The 18,547-nt window shown below is 48.9% G+C and overlaps 1 protein-coding gene across 2 annotated transcripts in view; it reads left to right on the top strand.

The window, feature by feature from the left end:
- Positions 1-429: 429 nt before the first annotated feature.
- FBLN7 (fibulin 7) overlaps positions 430-18,547 on the top strand; it is a 57,665-nt gene continuing 39,547 nt past the window's right edge. For both annotated transcript variants that reach the window (XM_060412437.1, XM_004006187.5), the window contains exon 1: positions 430-777. Coding sequence is in view for 1 of the 2 variants with exons in the window: in XM_004006187.5 (XP_004006236.2) it covers positions 703-777 (75 nt within the window). In the remaining variant the exon portion in view is untranslated. The remainder of the gene's footprint in view (positions 778-18,547) is intronic.

The following is an 18,547-nucleotide window of genomic DNA, read 5'->3' on the forward strand; positions in this document are numbered from 1 at the left end:
TGCTCCGACAGCAGTTCTCGGGTGGAGAGCTCGGTCTAAGTTCATGAAGTCCATCTCGCGCCCACACCAGTCCTGTCTTCCGAGTGCCGGGGAGGAATACGTCCGCGCGCGCGCGCTCTGAAGTTGGACAGACCTGGATTTGAGTCTCACGTGCTGCTGGATGAGGTCAGCCTCAGTGTCCCCGGGCTGGAAAGGGGCGGGCCAGGAGCGGCCCGGCGCTGGGATGGGCTCCCGGGCCCCGCACGCACGTGCGCGCCGCCTCGGCCGCCTCCCCCGCGAGGGCTCTCAGGATGCCGGCGCTCGTCCTCTGCGTCGCGCCGGGCCTCCTCCGGGAGCCGCGCGGGTTGGGCGCGCTCCCAGGCGCATTCCTGGCCGGGCAGCCCCTCCTCCTCGGCTTTGGCCAAGGGGCCGGCGCCTCCCCGCCTCGCCGGGACTGTCTCGTGCAGGCGGCAGCGGACGCTGGTGGCCGCGGGAGCTCCAGGTCCGCGCGCGGCGCACCTGGATCCGGGACTGCACCTCCCGAGCGCGGCGGGCCGAGCTGGGCTCCCGGGCTCCCGCTTTCCTCCCTACCCGAGCCGATCCGGACCGAGCGGAGCCCGGTTCCCCGCAGGGGCGGCCGCTGCATCGGTTGGGACAGCCTCGGCGGGGGCGGCAGACCAAGTTATCTCCCCTTCCCAAGCAGAAAGGTTCCGGTTGGCAAAGATGGTGCCCAAATGTCCCCGGGCACTCTTCCTTCTGCTGCTCTTCCTCGCCTGCCCCGAATCGCGGGCTTCCCAGGTCAGTGTCCCTCCCGCCAGTTCCCTGATCCTGCTTGCAGGGGAGGCCACGCCGAGGCCGAAGGACCTTGGCTCGCCACATTCCACCGGAATGCTCGGGCCGGGGGCTTGGAGCCAGGCTGGGGCTGGGGTTCCGTTCCTGCTTCTGTCATCGGATGCATCGCGGGCCGGGCAGTCTGGGAGGACCCGGGCTGGTCTGAGCAGTCGGTGCGAAAGCCTCGGTCCGCTGGGGGAGAGAGAGACAGAGAGAGACAGAGAGAAGGCTCTGCCTGAGCAGAACTCATGAGATGTTGGTCCTCCTCCGGTCTCCAGAAGAGCTCCGCGCTCACCCGATTAGAGTAGAGGATGTCCCGTGACTCCAACTTCCAACACTTAAATTTCTAACCGAAATATCCTTCTTCCCACCAACTTAAAAAAAAAAAAAACAAAACACCACTTTTTTTTTTTTTTTAACAGCAAAAACATTTTGTTCTGGGAGTATAGCCCTGGTAGCTCAGATAGTAAAGAATCTGCCTTCTTCTATGTGGGAGCCCCAGGCTCTATCCCTGGGTGGGGAAGATCCCTTGGAGGAGGGCATGGCAACCTTCCACTCGAGTATTCTTGCCTGGAGAATCCCATGGACAGAGGAGCCTGGTGGGCTACAGTCCATGGGGTCACAAAGAGTCTGACAGGACTGAGCAACTAACATCATAATAGCCAATTTAAGCGTGTTGCTCCCACCACCAACTTTCTTAGCAGTTCACAGCACTTCCAAGGCAGGGGTGGACAGGGCGGTGTCTGAAGCAACTTCCCTCTGAGCCTGGGGGACCTGAGATTTGGGACTGTTTCTTTCCCAAACTTACAGGCAGCTTTCCTTTAGGTTTTCTCTCCCTGACTTGTGGCTATTGGAATCCCGATGGATTTATGTACTTGAACAGATTCACTTTTACGTTAAACAGCAAGGATTGATAGTAAAAATTAAGATAAAAATGCAGATTAAAGGGAGTTCCTTGACGGTCCAGTGGTTAAGACTCCTCACTTCCAAAGCAGGGGGAGCTGTTTGGATCCCTGGTCAGGGAACCAAGGTCCCACATGCTGTAGCAGTGCTGTAGAAAAAGAAAAAAGAATTCAGTTAAAAGTGCACTGTCAAAGGTAAGATTCGAACTGCTAAATTCCAAGCCAGCTATCACCAGACTGGTTCTGAAAACTGGAGACCCCTCCGTCTGTGACCACGTGTTCTGTGAGTTGTAGGGCAGCTACCCGGACAATACCATCCACAGCAATAACAGTAACAGCAGTGTGCGTGTGTGTGTTCAGTCACTCAGTCGTGTTGGACTCTGCGACCCCTGCGGACTCTAGCCCGCCAGGCTTCTCTGTCAGTGGGATTTCCCAGGGAAGAATCCTGGAGTGGGTTGCCCATTCGGAAGGAAAGCTTGCCGAGTGACGGATGAACGCCTGTTTCTTTGCTAAGCATCTCCCACGCTCTTTATTCTCAGAGCAGCCTTGTGAGTTGGGAACTGTCACCACCCCCATTTTGCAGACGAGGGAGCTGAGGCCCAGGGAGATTGTGACTTATTCAGGGTCACACAGCCTCATCTCTCTCTCTGGGCTCTAAGCCTTTTCTCTTCTCCACAGACTGTCACCCATGAACTGAATATCTGAACCAAGCAGGCATATCGGTGGCCACTTAGAAGACCTTGGGATGCAGGAAGGGAGATTTAGTTCAGACCAAACTTGGTCCATGTTAGTGTGGGAGGGGGTGAGTTGCCACCGCAGGGAGTCACTCAGCCACCAGGCCGCAGAAGGTCCCCACAAGGAACTCACCAAGCAGAACAATAGGGTTGCCCATTGCAGATTACAAAACAGAGCCTCAGGCCCAGAGTGCAAAGCCAGGAGCACAGGAAGGTGCATCCCTTAGTTGGCCCCCAACCCGGGACCAGCAGAGGGGGCAGGGTAGACAAGACGCTGCGGGGGGGGGGGGCGGGGGGGGCCTGTCCTGCTGTTACTTGCTCTCTCAAGGTTACCTGGACAAGGTGAGACCTTGACAGTTCTCAGATGTTTGCAGCTGCTGTTCAAATAGGGAAGTAAGTTCTTTCAGGCTATGTCCTTGGAGGAAGATCTGGGTCCCATCCCTGCCCTGCCATGTCCAGGCTTCCTCAAATTTCTTATCCTCTAAACCTTGATTTCTTTACCTGCAAAAGCACCTGCCTTACTGGGCTTGGTGAGAGGGAAAGGGAGCAGAAGGGATTCTCCATGGAAGTTGGTTTAACACTTCTAGTGAAACTGTCCTTTGCCCAAAGTCCTGTGTAGGCTGGGGAATCTCACCCCCAGCGCCTGTCTGGCTTTTCATCATGTCTGTCCTGAGTCACTTTGAAAGACTTTCGGGATCTGCTGTTGGAGAACCGGTGGTCCTGGGAAAGGAGCGGAGGTTGAGCAGTGTGGGGATCCCATAAATGCGGCCCTTCTCAACACTGCTGCCCACTCTGTGGTCTCGCCCTAGGAAGAGAGACAGCCTTGCGGGGGAGACAAGAAAGGAAGGACGCTTAGCAAAGCCCCACGCCTCACCCTTCTGCCCCATGCTGGCCCTCAACCTCCTGAGTGGCTATGGGATGCGGCTGCTGCAGTATTTCAGAATACTTCCCTCTCTCCAAAACCTCTCCTTGTAATCAGTTGTTACAGGGTTCCAAAATCCACTGTTAGAGATTCATTCTTTTGACTGTCTACTCCCATTGGATACATTGCTTTTTGGAGTTTCTTGGGGGAAAAATGTCTTTAGTGTACATTTCCATGATTTTAACCATAGAGCTATGCTCTATATTTGGCCATCTCCACCACAGTCAGGAGACAGAACGGTTCCACCACTCCAAATGACATCATGATGCCCTATGTAGGCACGTGTCTGCCCACCTCAGCCCCTGGCATCACTGATCTATTCTTCATCATTATAGTTTTTCATCTTCATAATGTCATATAAATGGAAGCAAAAAGTACATAGACTTTTGATTCTGACGTAATGTATATAAGATTCTTCCATGTCACTCCGGGAATGCACGGTTCCTTCCTATTGCTGCGTAGTGCTCCACTCTGTGGACGTATCAGTTTGTCAGCTCGGCCACTGAACTTAATGACTCCATGCTATCAATTCCAATTTTGGGAGACTATGACGAGAGCTGCTATAAACATTCCCCATACAGCTTTCTGTGGAATGTAAACACTCATTTCTCTTGGGTAAATATCTAAGAGTGGGATTGCTGGGTCATTTGGTAAATGTATCTTTAACTTTGTAAGAAGCAGCTAGGCTATATTCCATTCAGTTTTATCATTTTTCAGGATCTTCCCTGGTGGCTCAGATAATAAAGCGTCTGCCTACAATGCCTACCATGTGGGAGACCCGGGTTCAATCCCTGGGTCGGGAAGATCTCCTGGAGAAGGAAATGGCAACCCACTCCAGTATTCTTGCCCGGAAAATCCCATGGATGGTGGAACCTGGTAGGCTTCAGTCCACGGGGTCGCAAAGTGTCGGACACGACTGAGCGACTTCCCTTTATCATTTTACGTTCCTACCAGCAATGCATAAAAAGCTGAGTTACCCTTCATCTTCACCCGCACTCAATATTATTAGGTTTGTTTATTTGTCTCCAAGTCACTCTAGTGGGTATGGAGTGATGCCTCCTTTTGGCTGAAATGCCCATTTCTCTAATGACTGGTAATGCTGGCGTCTCTTCATGTGCGTCTTTGACATTTGGACAGTCTACTGGGTGGAGCGTCTATCCAGACCCTCTGCCCATTTTCCAAACGGGCGGCTTGTTTTCTTATGGTTGAGTTTTAAGTATTCTTTATATACTTTAATTAGAAATCATTTTTTCAGGTGTGTGAGTTGCTAATATTTTCTGCAGCTTGTCCTTTAAAATTTTTATTATTTTTTTTAATTTTTAAATTTTGTATTAGAGTATAGTTGATTTACAATGCTGTGTTAGTTTCAGGTACACAGCAGAGTGATTTGATTATACATATTCATATACTGTTCTTTTTCAGATTCTTTTCGCATATGGATTATAACAGAGTATTGAGTATAGGGGCCATGCGCTACAGTAGGTCCTTGTTGGCTGTCTATTTTATATAGAATAGTATGTGTATGTTAACCCCAAGCTTCTACTTTATCCCTCCCCCCTCACTTTTCCCCTTTGGTAACCATAAATTTGTTTTCTAAGTCTTTGAGTTTGTTTCTGTTTTGTAAATAAGTTCATTTGTATCATTTTTTATTTCTAGATTGTACCTGTAAGTAATATCCTACGGTATTTCTCTGACTCCACTTCATTTAGGGGGATAAATCCACCCATGTTGCTACAAATGGCGTTATTTCATTCACTGCAGCTTGCCTTAACAGTGTCTTTTCCAGAGCAAAGGTTTTTAATTTTGATGAAGTCCAACTGATTAAGTTTTTATTTTTATAGATTTTGCTTTTGGTTTTAAGTCTAAGAACTCTCTGACTTCGGATCATTAAGGTTTTCTTGTACTTTTTTTTCTAAAAATTTTATAGTTTTGCTTCTTTATGTTTTGATCTGTGATCTGTTTTGAGTTAATTTTTATATAAAGTGTGAAGTTTATGTTAAGATACATGTTTTTAAAGGCAATTCTCAGTTGAAGGGGCTTCCCAGGAGGTACACAACCTGCCTGTGAATGCAGGTGATGTAAGACATGTGGGTTCATGTGGTTCCCTGGGTCGGGAGGATCCCCTGGAGGAGGGCACGGCAACCCACTCCAGTATTCTTGCCTGGAGCATCCCATGGACAGAGGAGCCTTGGTGGGCTACAGTCCCTGGGGTCTCAAATAGTTGGACATGACCAAGAACATACACATGTACATACATGGCATTTTAATATTGTTTTCCAGTGACATGAAATTACATGTCTTTCCATTTATTTAGATCTTCCTTGATTTTTTTCATCAGTATTTTAAAATTTTCAATGTGAATATGCTTTGTTAGATTTAAAATCTAAGTATTTCATTTTTGGAGCTATTTTAAGTAGTATTAGTTTTAAGATTTTTTCATTTCCGATGCTATATTCCTAGACTATGGAAATTCAGTGGGCTTTTCTATGTTGACGTGGTATCCTGTGACTTTGTGGAACTCACTTATTAGCTATAGGGATTTCTTTTTGTAGATTCCCTCAGATTTTTTACATAAACAATCAGGTTATCTGCAAATAGGGGCAATTTTATTTCTCCCTTTTTTATACACGTGCTGTTTATTTATTTATTTAGCCTGATTACACTTATTAAACTTCCAGTACTGTGTTGAGTAACAGAGCGGACATCCTTGCTGTGGGAAAGATGTGTTCAGCTTTTTTGTCTGTTTTAAAATATTTTATTTATTAATTATTTGGCTGCACTGGGTCTCAGTTGCAGCATGTGGGCTCTAGTTCCCTGACGAGGGATGGAATCCAGGCCCCTTGCCTTCGGAGTGCAATGTCTTAGCCACTGGATCACCAGGAATGTCCCGCATTTAGTTTTTTAATGTTAAGTGGGATGCTAGGCTGTAGGTCTTTGTAGAAGCCATTTGTCAGGTTAAGGTTTTATAGCCATAGCTTAATAGAGTTTTTATTATAGTTCAGTTCAGTCACGCAGTCATGTCTGATTCCTTGCAACCTCATGGGCTGCAGCACACCAGGCTTCCCTGTTCATCACCAACTCCCAGAGCTTACTCAAACTCATGTCCGTCCAGTTGGTGATGCCATCCAACCATCTCATCCTTTGTTGTCCCCTTCTCTTCCTGCCCTCAATCTTTCCCAGCATCAGGGACTTTTCAAATGAGTCAATTCTTTACAACAGGTGGCCAAAGTATTGGAGTTTCAGCTTCAGCATCAGTCCTTCCAATAAATATTCAGGACTGATTTCCTTTAAGATAGACTGATTGGATCTCCTTGCAGTCCAAGAGACTCTCAAGAGTCTTCTCCAACACCACAGTTCAAAAGCATCAATTCTTCAGTCCTCAGCTTTCTTTGTGGTTCATCTGTACATGACTACTGAAAAAACCATAGCTTTGACTAGACAGACTTTTGTTGGCAAAGTAATGTCTCTGCTTTTTAATATGCTGTCTAGATTAGTCATAGCTTTTCTTCCAAAGAGCAAGTGTTTTTTAATTTCATGGCTGCAGTCACCATCTGCAGTTATTTTGGAGCCCCCAAAAATAAAGTCTGACACTCTTTCCATTGTTTCCCCATCTATTTACCTTGAAGCGATGGAACCAGATGCCATGATCTTTCTGAATGTTGAGCTTTATGCCAACTTTTTCACTCTCTTCTTTCAATTTCATCAAGAGGCTCTTTAGTTCTTCTTCGCTTTCTGCCATAAGGGTGGTGTCATCTGCATATCTGAGGTTATTGATATTTCTCCCAGCTTGATTCCAGCTTGTGCTTCACCCAGCCCAGCATTTCTCATGATGTACTCTGCATATAAATTAAATAAGCAGGGTGACAGTATACAGCCTTGATGTACTGCTTTTCTGATTTGGAACCAGTCTGTTGTTCCATGTCCAGTTTTAACTCTTGCTTTTTGACCTGCACCCAGATTTCTCAGGAGGCAGGTCAGGTGGTCTGGTATTCCCATCTCTTTTAAGAATTTTTCAGTTTGTTGTGATGCACACAGTCAAAGGCTTTGGCATAGTCAATAAAGCAGAAGTAGATGTTTTTCTGGAACTTTCTTGCTTTTTTGATAATCGAATGGATGTTGGCAATTTGATCTTTGGTTCCTCTGCCTTTTCTAAATCCAGCTTGATCATCTGGAAGTCCATGGTTCACGTACTGTTGAAGCCTGGCTTGGAGAATTTTGAGCATTACTTTGCTAGCGTGTGAGATGAGTGCAATTGTGCAGTAATTTGAGCATTCTTTGGCATTGCCTTTCTTTGAGAATGGAATGAAAACTGATGTTTTCCAGTCCTGTGGCTAGTGCTGAGTTTTCCAGATTTGCTGGCATATTGAGTGCAGCACTTTCACAGCATCATCTTTTATTATTGTGATGATATTATAGCATCATCACAGCACCTTTTATTATAAATGGATGCTGAATCTCATCACATGCTTTGTCTCAACTGATATGATCTCGTGGTTATTCTTCAGTCTGCTATTAAAGTGGATAATGTTGATTGACTTTTTAAAATTTAATTAAAAATTTTAATTGTGGTGTAATTGATTTAATTGTGGTATAACACATTATAATGTCATGTGATTTTCTAATTTTGAAACCAGCCTTGCACTCGCAGATAAACCCTGATTGAATCATGTCATCTTATACGTTGTGTATATTTCTGGATTCTGCTTGCTAATGTTTTGTGAGAATTCTTGTATCTAGTTGCAGGGGTCAGCAAACTATAGCCCATGAAACATATCCAGCCCACTGGTGCTCAAATCTGGCCACGCTGACTCCCTTACATGTTACCATCGCTGCTTTTTGCACTACAACCGTACAGGTGAGTAGTTGCAACAGATATTCTATGGGCTGCAAAGTTGGAAAACTTGACTCTCTGGCCCTGTTTCTACAGACAATTTGCTGACCCCTTGTCTGTGTATCTCTTCTCCTGTCTTTGCCTGGGTGCGTTACCACAATGACACTAGCTTCCTAGAATGAACTGTGAGTTGGCCCCTTCTTTCTGTTTTCTGGAAGAGACTACGTAGAGGTGGTGTCAGTTCCTCTCACGGTGTTTGATAGACTTGACCAATGAAACCATGTGGGCTTGGAGATTTCTTTTCTGGAAGATTCTTAACTATGAATTCAGTTTCTTTGACAGATACAAAACTCCTTTGGGTAGCTTTTCTTTTTCTTGCGGGGGGATTTTTGGTAGTTTGTGGCTTTCAAGAAATTGTCCCATAGTCGAGAGAGCTCTTTCTCTTGAGGCTACTATTTTCAAATGCCCTGGAAATTATTCCACATTTCTGCGTAACTGATCTTCTGTGATGACAGATGAGCACTTCGTTCCGTTGCTCGGTACGGAGCCAAGTAACCTACCATGATTTCGTTCTTGGGCCACTTTATGGTTTTCCTCAAAGTTTTTCTCCTTTGCCCCATCCATCCTCTACATAAGCACTAGAGTTTCCAAAAATCTCTTTCCTGGTCCCTATTCTGCCGGGCTCCTTGCCCCTGGATTCCAGTTTTGCTGAACCTTCTCTGGGCTCATAGCCCTGCGGCTACCCGGGGACTTTGGCCTGTACTGGAGTTTACGTTTTCTGGCTCATATGCCTTCCTCTTTCTTGGCTTCTTCCCTTGTTTTTTTGAACACATTGTCAGGAAAATGATGATTTAATTCACCATCCTTGTCCTTCCCGAGTCACTTTCGTACTGGAGATGTTACACTTGTCCCTCTTTGAAATTTTAAAGCAGACAATGGTAGCAGCATTATCCCCACACTGTAGACAGGGAGCCTGATGCACCCGAGACAGTAGCAACTGAATCCTTGTATTAGGATCAAAGCCTGAGGGAGGAGCGAGAAGGGGGAAGGATGCCCCCACCCACCGAACCCCACTGACGGAGGCGGAGGGAGAGGAGGTGGCACGGGTTCAGTACCTCTTCCCTGGATGAGACAAAGGGTAGAAACACGGAAATCTGAACACATTCCATCCTGGTGTCGTGTTGTTATCAAGCAGGGTTCTTGGCCCTCCCCAGTCAACAGAAATTGACTAGAGACCAGAGAAGCCCAGACAAGGCCTTATGGGGCCCTGCTGCAGCAGGCGGGATCAAGAACAAGTGGGAATGGGGAAGCTTGTTCCTTATATGGGGGCATAGGCAGGAGTATGGCCAGGGGCATGTGGGAAGGGTGGCTTAGCTGCTTTGCCCACCCCTCTGGTGGTGTGGAGTGCAGAGGGCATACACAGTACCCTGCTTTTGCTCCAGGCTCCTCAAAAGTGGCAGTTGGGCCTTTTGGTCTCTATACCCAGAATCTGCCCCAGCTATGCATGCACGCAGTTATTTTTAGTCTCATACAGCTTCTTTGTATTTCCCTACTCAAGGAGAGTTGTGTCCAGCGCTGCAGGGTCCCAGGTCCCAGCCTGTCTCAGTTGTGGTCAGTTTATCAATGTCAATTCTGTTGCCAATTTAAACGGATAGCCTGGGGCTGCCTGGAGCCTTGGTTGGGATGGATTGTTGTTCACTTCGGAGCTCAATGTGAAAGAATACCGTGCTTGATCAGAGAGGTATCTGCCATGCTCGTAGCACCAGGAGTATTTGCCAACCCTGCTGCAGGGTTTTATAACCAGTTCTTGTATTAGAGGGCTTTCCAGGTGATGCTGGCGGTAAAGAATCCAAGTGCCAAATGCAGGAGAGGCAAGAGACGTGGGTTCGATCCCTGGGTCTGGAAGATCCCCTGGAGGAGGAAATGGCAGCCCACTTCAGTATTCATGCCTGGAGAATCCCATGGACAGAGGTGCCTGGCAGGCTACACTCCATGGGGTCACAAAGAGTCAGACACAACCGAGCAACTGATCACCCTGTTTTAGAAGGATTCGTGGAGATGAACCACAGCTACCAGGATGTGTGAATCATTCAAATCGAAAATGAGTTATTTCATAAAACACATATTTGATGGCTGCCACGGTCCATGGGCTTCCCTGGTGGCTCACATGGCAAAAAATCATGTGATTGATATGTGGGAGACCTGGGTTCGATTCCTGGGTCAGAAAGATCCAACTGAAGAAGGGCGTGGCTGTTCACTCCAGTATTCTCGCCTGGGAAATCCCATGGACAGAGGAGCATGGTGGGCTACAGTCTGTGGAGTTGCAAAGAGTTGGACACGACTGAGTGATTGACACTTTCACTTTTATGGCCCATTCACCGAGAACCAAACAGACAAGGATCCTGCATTGGTTCTGATCGAGCTGCTCTGGGTCTGGAATTGGCTGACAAGGTCACCAGTTTGAGCAGGACTCAGATCATCTGTTCTGCTCATGGGCTCCAGGCTCCACTCTCTAGGCCTGGGCTCCTCTTGGTCTGTGGACAGCTGCTGGGTTAGCCAGGGCTGGATGCCTCTGTTTCATGCAGTCCCCCGTCCTCTAGCAGGCTGGCCTGGGCTTTCCGCATGTTGGAAAGTGGCCGAGGGCTAAGGCCAGCAGGATGCACCAGGCTTCTTGAGACGCTGTTCTGCCGTGAAGCCAACATTTCGGTTTCAGTCAGGCGGGGTGGGGCCAACAGATCAGGAGACAGTGCCGGGGAAAAGATAGCATGTTATTAACTTAGAGTTCTCGAGAGAAGGAGGTTACAGAGAAAACATCAGGCAGAGAGGGGGATGGAAACTTTGGGAGAGCCTGTACTGGGGGCCTTGAGACGGGGTAAGGGCACTAACCGAGTTTGGACTGGCTAGTTGGAATAATGTGAGCGAGATGGCAGTATAAGGCTGTTCCTAGTTGTGTGCTGATGGACCCTGGGGTTGTTGGGGGGGCGTGGCTAGGGTGGGGTGTTCAGGGGGGTGGGCTCAGCTTTGGTTGGCTTGCCACCTAAGGTGTGCTGGGCATGGGCAAGGAGGGTGTTGTGCTGTCTGCTGCCTTTAGGAATTTGCTAGCCAACCCCCACCCCCCGTGGAACAGTCCATGCCAAGTCACACAGCCCCAGATGTGAAAACATCAGATTCAGAGACTAGACAATAAGGTTAATCCAGAGCCAGCCTTGGAACTGGTATTTCGCTTCCAGTGTGTTCTGCCGGCCAAAGCAAGTCACAAGACCTGCCCGTGTCCGGAGATGGGAAAACAGACGACCCCCTGGATGGGAAGACCAGAAGGGCCCCTTGCAGGGAGGGCGAGATTGCCATTCTGTAGGCCTTCATGAGTACTGGTCCAGGGACTCACTCCCCACAGGCACGGGGTTTAGACAAATGGGCGGGCTCAGGGTGAGGATGGGTGACCGGAAGGCCATCCTGGCATTTCCCCTTTCTCCAGCAGCCTCCATCTTTCCTCGGCACCTTCAGGAGTGTGACTCTTTCCCAGTCCTGTCAAGGACTGCCCTGATCGCAGTGAAGAGCAGAGATCCCTTTGCTCCGCTGGGGCAGTTTCTAGCCCTCAAGGGCATTGGTCAGTACAGGCTGAGGGTGTGGACCGGAGGTGACCAGCTGGGGAAGGAGGCAGTGCACTGGGTCCTTGGGCTGGGCTGGAGTCTTCCAGGTGGGAACTGATCCCCTCCTAGGCCTGCTCACCATGGCGGGTCCTGTTGGACACCTGCCTTGATTCTTGGCAGAACCAGCCAGTGGCTGTGGAGTGCTCCCCCTGCCGCTGGGGCAGCAGTCTTGCTTACATACGGCCACCCTGACCTGCCTCCTCGTCAGCTGCCCCAGGAGGAGTGTCTGTCTGCTGAGTGGCGCTGGAGACTGGCCGATGCCCCTGATCAGCAGGGACAATGGTGGGACTGCCAGGGTTCTACAAACTTTCCCCAGGCTTATGCAGCCCTGGGGCCACGGGGCAGACTCCCTGGGTGGATAGAACTTTCTTTGTCCTTTCAAAGTCTCCACCCAGTCTTCCCTGCTTCTTTGGGACTGGCTGGAACTTAAAGTAAGGACATCACAGACATTTTCATTTGAAAGAAAATTGTCGTTTAGTTGTTCAGTCACGTCTGACTCTTTGCGACCCCATGGACTGTGGCCCCCGAGGCTCCTCTGTCCACGGAATTTTCCAGGCAAGAATACTGGAGTGGGTTGCCATTTCCTTCTCCAGGGCATTTTTCTGACCCAGGGATCAGGGTCTCCTGCACTGCCGGTGGATTCTTTACCATCCGAGTCACTAGGGAAGCCCGGAATACATGAGTACCTGTAGGCAAAAATAGACAAAACACAAAACTACTTTCAGAAAAACATCAGACACTTTCAGTCATTTACACTGTAATGTGAAAACATACAGACTTGTCAGTATCAGCTTGGAGCTCTTTCTCTGACTGCATAATTAGAGGTTTTACCTTCCCAGAAGGAATCTAGCTAGTAAGATAATGTGCTCATTCAACAAGTATGTCCGGAGAGCCTGTCCTGCCAGGTGATGTCCTGGGTCTGGGGAGGCAGCCTCTCTGTGTTCTGGCTCCCACTCTTCCTGGCTGAGTGACCTGGGGCAAGTTCCTGCCTTTTGTGAGTCAGTGCTCTCCTCTGAGATCCCTGTCTCATGGGGCTATAGGAAGGACCACGTGAATGACATTCAAAGAACAGATCTCAGTACGTGACTCGCCAAGCATGCAGAGAAAAACCAGACAGACCTGAACGCATCCAGAGGCAGACAATGGAAATGGGGTGTGTACTGGAGGGAGGCCAGGAGGCTGCCCTACACTTGGTAGGCACGTAAGGGCTCTCCAAGAAGGGTGCTTCTAGTGAAAGTGGAAAACTGACTTTCAAGGACCGGGGCCAGAATCTGGACAGAGCAAACGGCCAGTGCACAGGCCCTGCGGTAGAAATAAACTTGCTAAGGTTTGTGGAAACTGAGGGCTTCCCAGGTGGCACCTGTGGTGAAGAACCTGCCTGCCAGTGTTGGAAACATAAGAGACACTGGTTCGATCCCTGGGTCAATGGAGAAGATCCCCTAGAGAAGGAAATGGCAACCCACTCCAGTATTCTTGCCTGGAGAATTCCATGGACAGAGGAGCCTGGGGGGCCACAGTCCATAGGGTAGCAAGGAGTTGGACATGACTAAAGCGACTTAGCATGCCGCACAAGGTGTGTGGAGAAACACAGAGGTCTGAATGTTGGAGCCCAGAAGGTGTCCGATCTGGGCACTGTTGGAGGTGGCAGGGCTTGAGCACACAACGTGGGAAGCAGAATAATGCTCCCCTCTCCAAGATATCTATGTTCTTACCCAGGAAATCTAAGAATCTTACCTTGATTTTAGCCCAGCAAGACCCATGTTGGAGTTCTGACCTACCAGACTGTAGGATAATAAATGTGTTGTTTTAAGTGGCCAGGTTTATGTTGATTTGTTAGAGCAGCAACAGGAAAAGAATCCACCCTGTCAGTGACATGGAGAGGAGTTTGCCTTTATTTTCATGGGTGGGGAGCCACTGGCGGGTGGAAACAAGGAAGTGATGCAGTGTGGCCTCTGACATCTGTCTTCAGGAAGCTTAGATTGCAGCAGGGCCCGGGAGGAGCAGGTGGGACACAGGTCCAGGACAGGATGGTTTTCATCTCACGTCTACCTGCTCACCCAGAAATGCTTGGGATTTTTCGCTAGGGAGGGTAGAAACATCTGAAAGTACACCACGTCTGTTATTCAGCCCTTCACAACTGTGCAGGTGATTTTCTCTAAGGGCGGGACTTCCAAAGCCCCTCCTCTCACGCGTGGCCCATCCTTCCCTTCCCTTCTGCCTGTGTTGGTGGCCAAGACCAGGCCCCCGTCCCCCTCCACCTCTTTGCATCAGCCCCCGGAGACCAGGTCAGATCCAGATAGTTCACTTTCACAGGTCTCGGAGATCGGGGTTCATGTGTGAATGTGCACACACCTGGGCCGATGTTCCCAGAAGGGTCTGTGCAGGTGTGTTGGGAGGGGACTGCCAAGGCACTGAGAGGGTCCTCTGGCAAACTGGGGCCTCCTCTGAGCCCCTCGTCCTGGTTCTTTTGGGCTGAAGAAATGGGCAGAATGTGCTCCTCAAAGGATGGACTGGACACGATGTGGCAGAGAAGGTAGCCCCACCATCCATCAGCCAGATACCTTGAGCCTCAGTTTCTCTAAGCTGTGAAATGGTTAGGCCATGGTGCCCAGATATTTGGTGAAACACCAGTCCCTATGAAGCTATTTTTTAGATGTGATGAGTGTTAAATTGTAGACTTTGAGTAAAGCAGGTTACCTTCCGTAAGGAGGGTGGGCTTCATCCCAAAGACTGAGGTCCTGGGAGAAGGAGGGCGTTCTGGCTTCAGACAGCCTTTGGATATGGAACACCAGCTCTTCCCAGGTCTCCAGCCCCCACACTGCAGGAGCCAGTTCCTTAAATCTCTGTCCTTCTCACTCTCTCGCTGCTGCTGCTGCTGCTGCTGCTGCTGCTGCTGCTGCTAGGTCACTTCAGTCGTGTCTGACTCTGTGCGACCCCATAGACAGAAGCCCACCAGGCTCCCCTGTCCCTGGGATTCTCCAGGCAAGAACGCTGGAGTGGGTATGATGTGTATATATTGAGTTGGCCCAACAAATTCATTAGGGTTTTTCCGTAAGATGTTATGGAAAAATCTGAATGAACCTTGGGGCCAACCCAATACAATTGGTTCTCCTTGATTCTGTTTTTTTCTGGAGAACCCTAAGATAACAGCCTGCCCCCTAAAGTGCCCCCACTTCCCCCAGAAGTGTCCCTTTCCTCTTCAGTGTGGTTGCTGGGTCAAGGTCACTGGGATGAGAGAAGTCAGGGAGTTATAATCTGCTTCTGATTTGGTCTAAAGTTTAAAAAAAAAAATCTTTCAGAGAAAAAAAACATGTGTGAATTCTACATGACTCACATGCAGAGGGCCTCAAGCCTTGGCTAGCAGGCACACGCTTGGCAAGTGTGCTCTCTCCTTTCACAGACCTAAAGTCATCAAAACATCTGTGTTCCCATTAACAACATGCTGACGCATAGCTGTGGCTTAGAGGAAACCAATGCAAGACAGCCCATCCGAGGTCCAAGGGGTCATCTGCACCCGCCTGGAGGGGCCTGGGGTTCTGTTGTCACTGAGGTGGCTTTTAGAAATAGTCTCTTTGCCAAGACTGATGTGAGGATGGCCATCAAGCCAGGTCACGTGAGAACAGAGCCTCAAGGACACCCCCACCCACCAATCCGGCATGCCCTGGCACTTGACTGCTTTGAGAACTGGGCTACTTTGTAAACTGAGCCCAGATGGCAAGGAGGCCTGGATGGGGTGGGAGGGTCCACCCACCAAGTTCTGGCATGGGCTTGCAATGAGCTGGGGACACAAACTGTCTTTGTCTGTGTCCAACCCTGGGCCAACAGGTGGGGTCTCTGAGTTGCTTAGTCTCCCAGGAAGAGGAGTGTTTAACCTCTGAAGTGTCCCCACCAGATCCATCAGAATCAATGTAGTAACAGGATGAGTTGGACAGAAGATAGGCAGGACTTTCCCTGGACGTGGCGTGGGGTGGATGGAGTACACGTCTGTGACCTCCTTGCTCCCAGAAGCCTTAGACTCAGCCGCCTACCACCTGGCTGTCAACATTGGCTAGCGTGTTCTGGAACCATCTCTGCCACCTCCACCCCAGCTTGGAAAGAGTGGGTGGAATGACTGCTGTTGCTACTCCTCTCTCTGCTTCTGGTCTTCTCTGCAAACATCACTCTTGATGTTTAAATTCACTGGAGGGCCAGTGCTCTGAGGGAGAGTTTGATACCAGAAATGGGAAATCTTGATTTTTTTCTCCTCGAGGATAGGAGAGTTTCACTGAATGTCTTTTCTTGGTCCCATTACAAATAAGTTATTAATTCAAAGAAATAAGAACTAATTTTCATTATTTATTGTCAACGGCCTACACCAAGCATGGATGGAGACCGGTATTGAAAGGATGCAAATGTAGGCCATTTGAGGAGCTCTTTGAGAAAAATATTAAAAGTGAGGGTCCTAGGGACTTCCCTGGTGGTCCAGTGGTTAAGACTGGGCTTCCAGTGCAGGGGGTGTGTGTTTGATCACTGGTCAGGGAACTAAGATCCCATATGTGCACAGTGTGGCCAAACAGTAAAAATTTTTTAAAGTGAGGTCCTGGAAGAGACCTGGGAAAGTGGGGGCCCTAAGATAGGCCTTCCTTCCCTGGTGGAGACCCCTCTTCTTGTCGGCCCCATCCAGACTTGACTTTCACCCAGTCACAGCCTTGGTGAGCCTTCCCACCTAAGTGGGAGGTTCTTTTTTACAGTTAGAGTCTGGGACCCTGAGATGGGAAGCCAGGCTGAAATGCAGGTGGGTGACACCAGACGGTCCAGCCTGTTTCTCGTCCCGCAGCCTCGCAGGCCCTTGAAGCCCCTCAAAGCCCCCTTGCGTACAAAGAAGGAAATGGTCTGTTCCCTTGTGTGGCTTCTCTCGGCCGAAAGCAGATACTGGTGGGCGTGGGAGGGCAAATGGGCAGACAAACGGAAGCGGGCTGAAAGGAACAGAGAGGAACAGAAGCAGACTGAGGTGCAGGTTTGACTTTTGCTCTGCTCACTGGTGTGGAAACAATGCCACAGCTTGGCGCCAAGAATAAAGAGCTAGTGCGGGGCCTGCCTCCGAGGTCCAGCAACTGTCAGGGGACGCTTTTGCGTGTGTGAGTGTATACCTGATCCAAATGTTAAAACCACACTAAATGTGAACAGTGGTTGTCTGTGCTCATGGGACTTGTCCTTTGTTCTGATGTGTTCTTCAGGATTTTGAGTGGTTTTGCAGAAAGTATGCTTCATTTTTCTGACCAAGCAAATTGACAAAGTTTTCTCAGTTTGAAAAGGAGGGATGCTTAGGTTCTCAGCCCCCACCACGTGACCTCATTTGTCCCCGTATGCCCATATAATGCAGACCTCTTGAGCCCTTGACTCGGTCTGAAGGTTTCTAGCCTGTCCCTCTGCTCTGCAGATGAATTCAGTTATGCCATTGCTGAGGTCCCTACAGGTGACAGATTCTAAGCGTGGCGCCCATGGGCTCCATTTCTAGCAATTTGGGATCAAGGAGCTGGCCTGTTAGTAGCAGCTGCTGCATAAATCCATCAAACCTCAGGCAATCATTCTTTCCACTGCTTTGGCACCCCGGTTCTGCCCCTGCCAAGCTAGCTTGCCAAGAGGACAAGGATCTCCCGTTTTTCCCCCTTGTGAACTTTATTGTTCCTCCCTCTCCCAGTTTTATTGAGATAAAATTACATAACATGATATAAACGAGTGATAGCATTGTATTAGTCCAAGACATGGGGCCTCTCCAGTGACTCTGGTGCTGAAGAATCCTCCTGCCGGTGTAAGAGATGCAAGAGATATGGGTTTGATCCCTAGGTCAGGAAGATCTCCTGGAGGATGAAATGGCAACCCATTCCAGTGTTCTTGTCTGGAAAATCCCATGAACAGAAGAGCTGGGCTGGCTACAGTCCTTGGCGTCGCAGAGTCAGACACAAATAAGCACACACGCACACCACACAGTCCAAGGTATATACGAAGTAATGATTTGATATACATATATATTGTGAAATGATCACCCCAGTAAATCTAATTAACACCCATCACCTCACATAGTTGCAGCTGTGTTTCTTATGATGGGAGCTTTTGAGATCTATTCTTTTAAGGGACTTTCCTGGCAGTCTGGTGGTTAAGACTCTGTACTTCCAATGCAGGTGCCACAGGCTGCGTGGCCAAAAAAAAAAATCTACTCTCATCAACTTTAAAAAAATTCATTATTTACCTTTGGCTGTGCTGAGTCTTCATTGCTAGTGGGCATTAAAGTTGTTCGCATGTCTTAGCTATTGAAAATAACACTGCAGTAGGCATAGGGGTGTGTATATCTTTTTAAGATATAACTTTGTTTCCTTTGGAATTGCTAGATCATCAGTTCAGTTCAGTTGCTCAGCTGTGTCCAGCTCTTTGCGACCCCATGGACTGTAGCATGCCAGGCCTCCCCGTCCATCACCAACTCCTGGAGTTTACCCAAACTCATTCCATTGTGTCGGTGATGTCATCCAACCATCTCATCCTCCCTCATCCCCTTCTCCTCCTACCTTCAATCTTTCCCAGCATCAGGGTCTTTTCAGATGAGTCAGCTCTTCACATCAGGTGGCCAAAGTATTGGAGTTTTAGCTTCAGCATCAGTGCTTCCAATGATTATTCAGGGCTGATTTCCTCTAGGATGGACTGGTTGGATCTCCTTGCTAGAT

Source organism: Ovis aries, chromosome 3, assembly GCF_016772045.2.
Source record: "Ovis aries strain OAR_USU_Benz2616 breed Rambouillet chromosome 3, ARS-UI_Ramb_v3.0, whole genome shotgun sequence".
Lineage (NCBI taxonomy): Eukaryota > Metazoa > Chordata > Mammalia > Artiodactyla > Bovidae > Ovis > Ovis aries.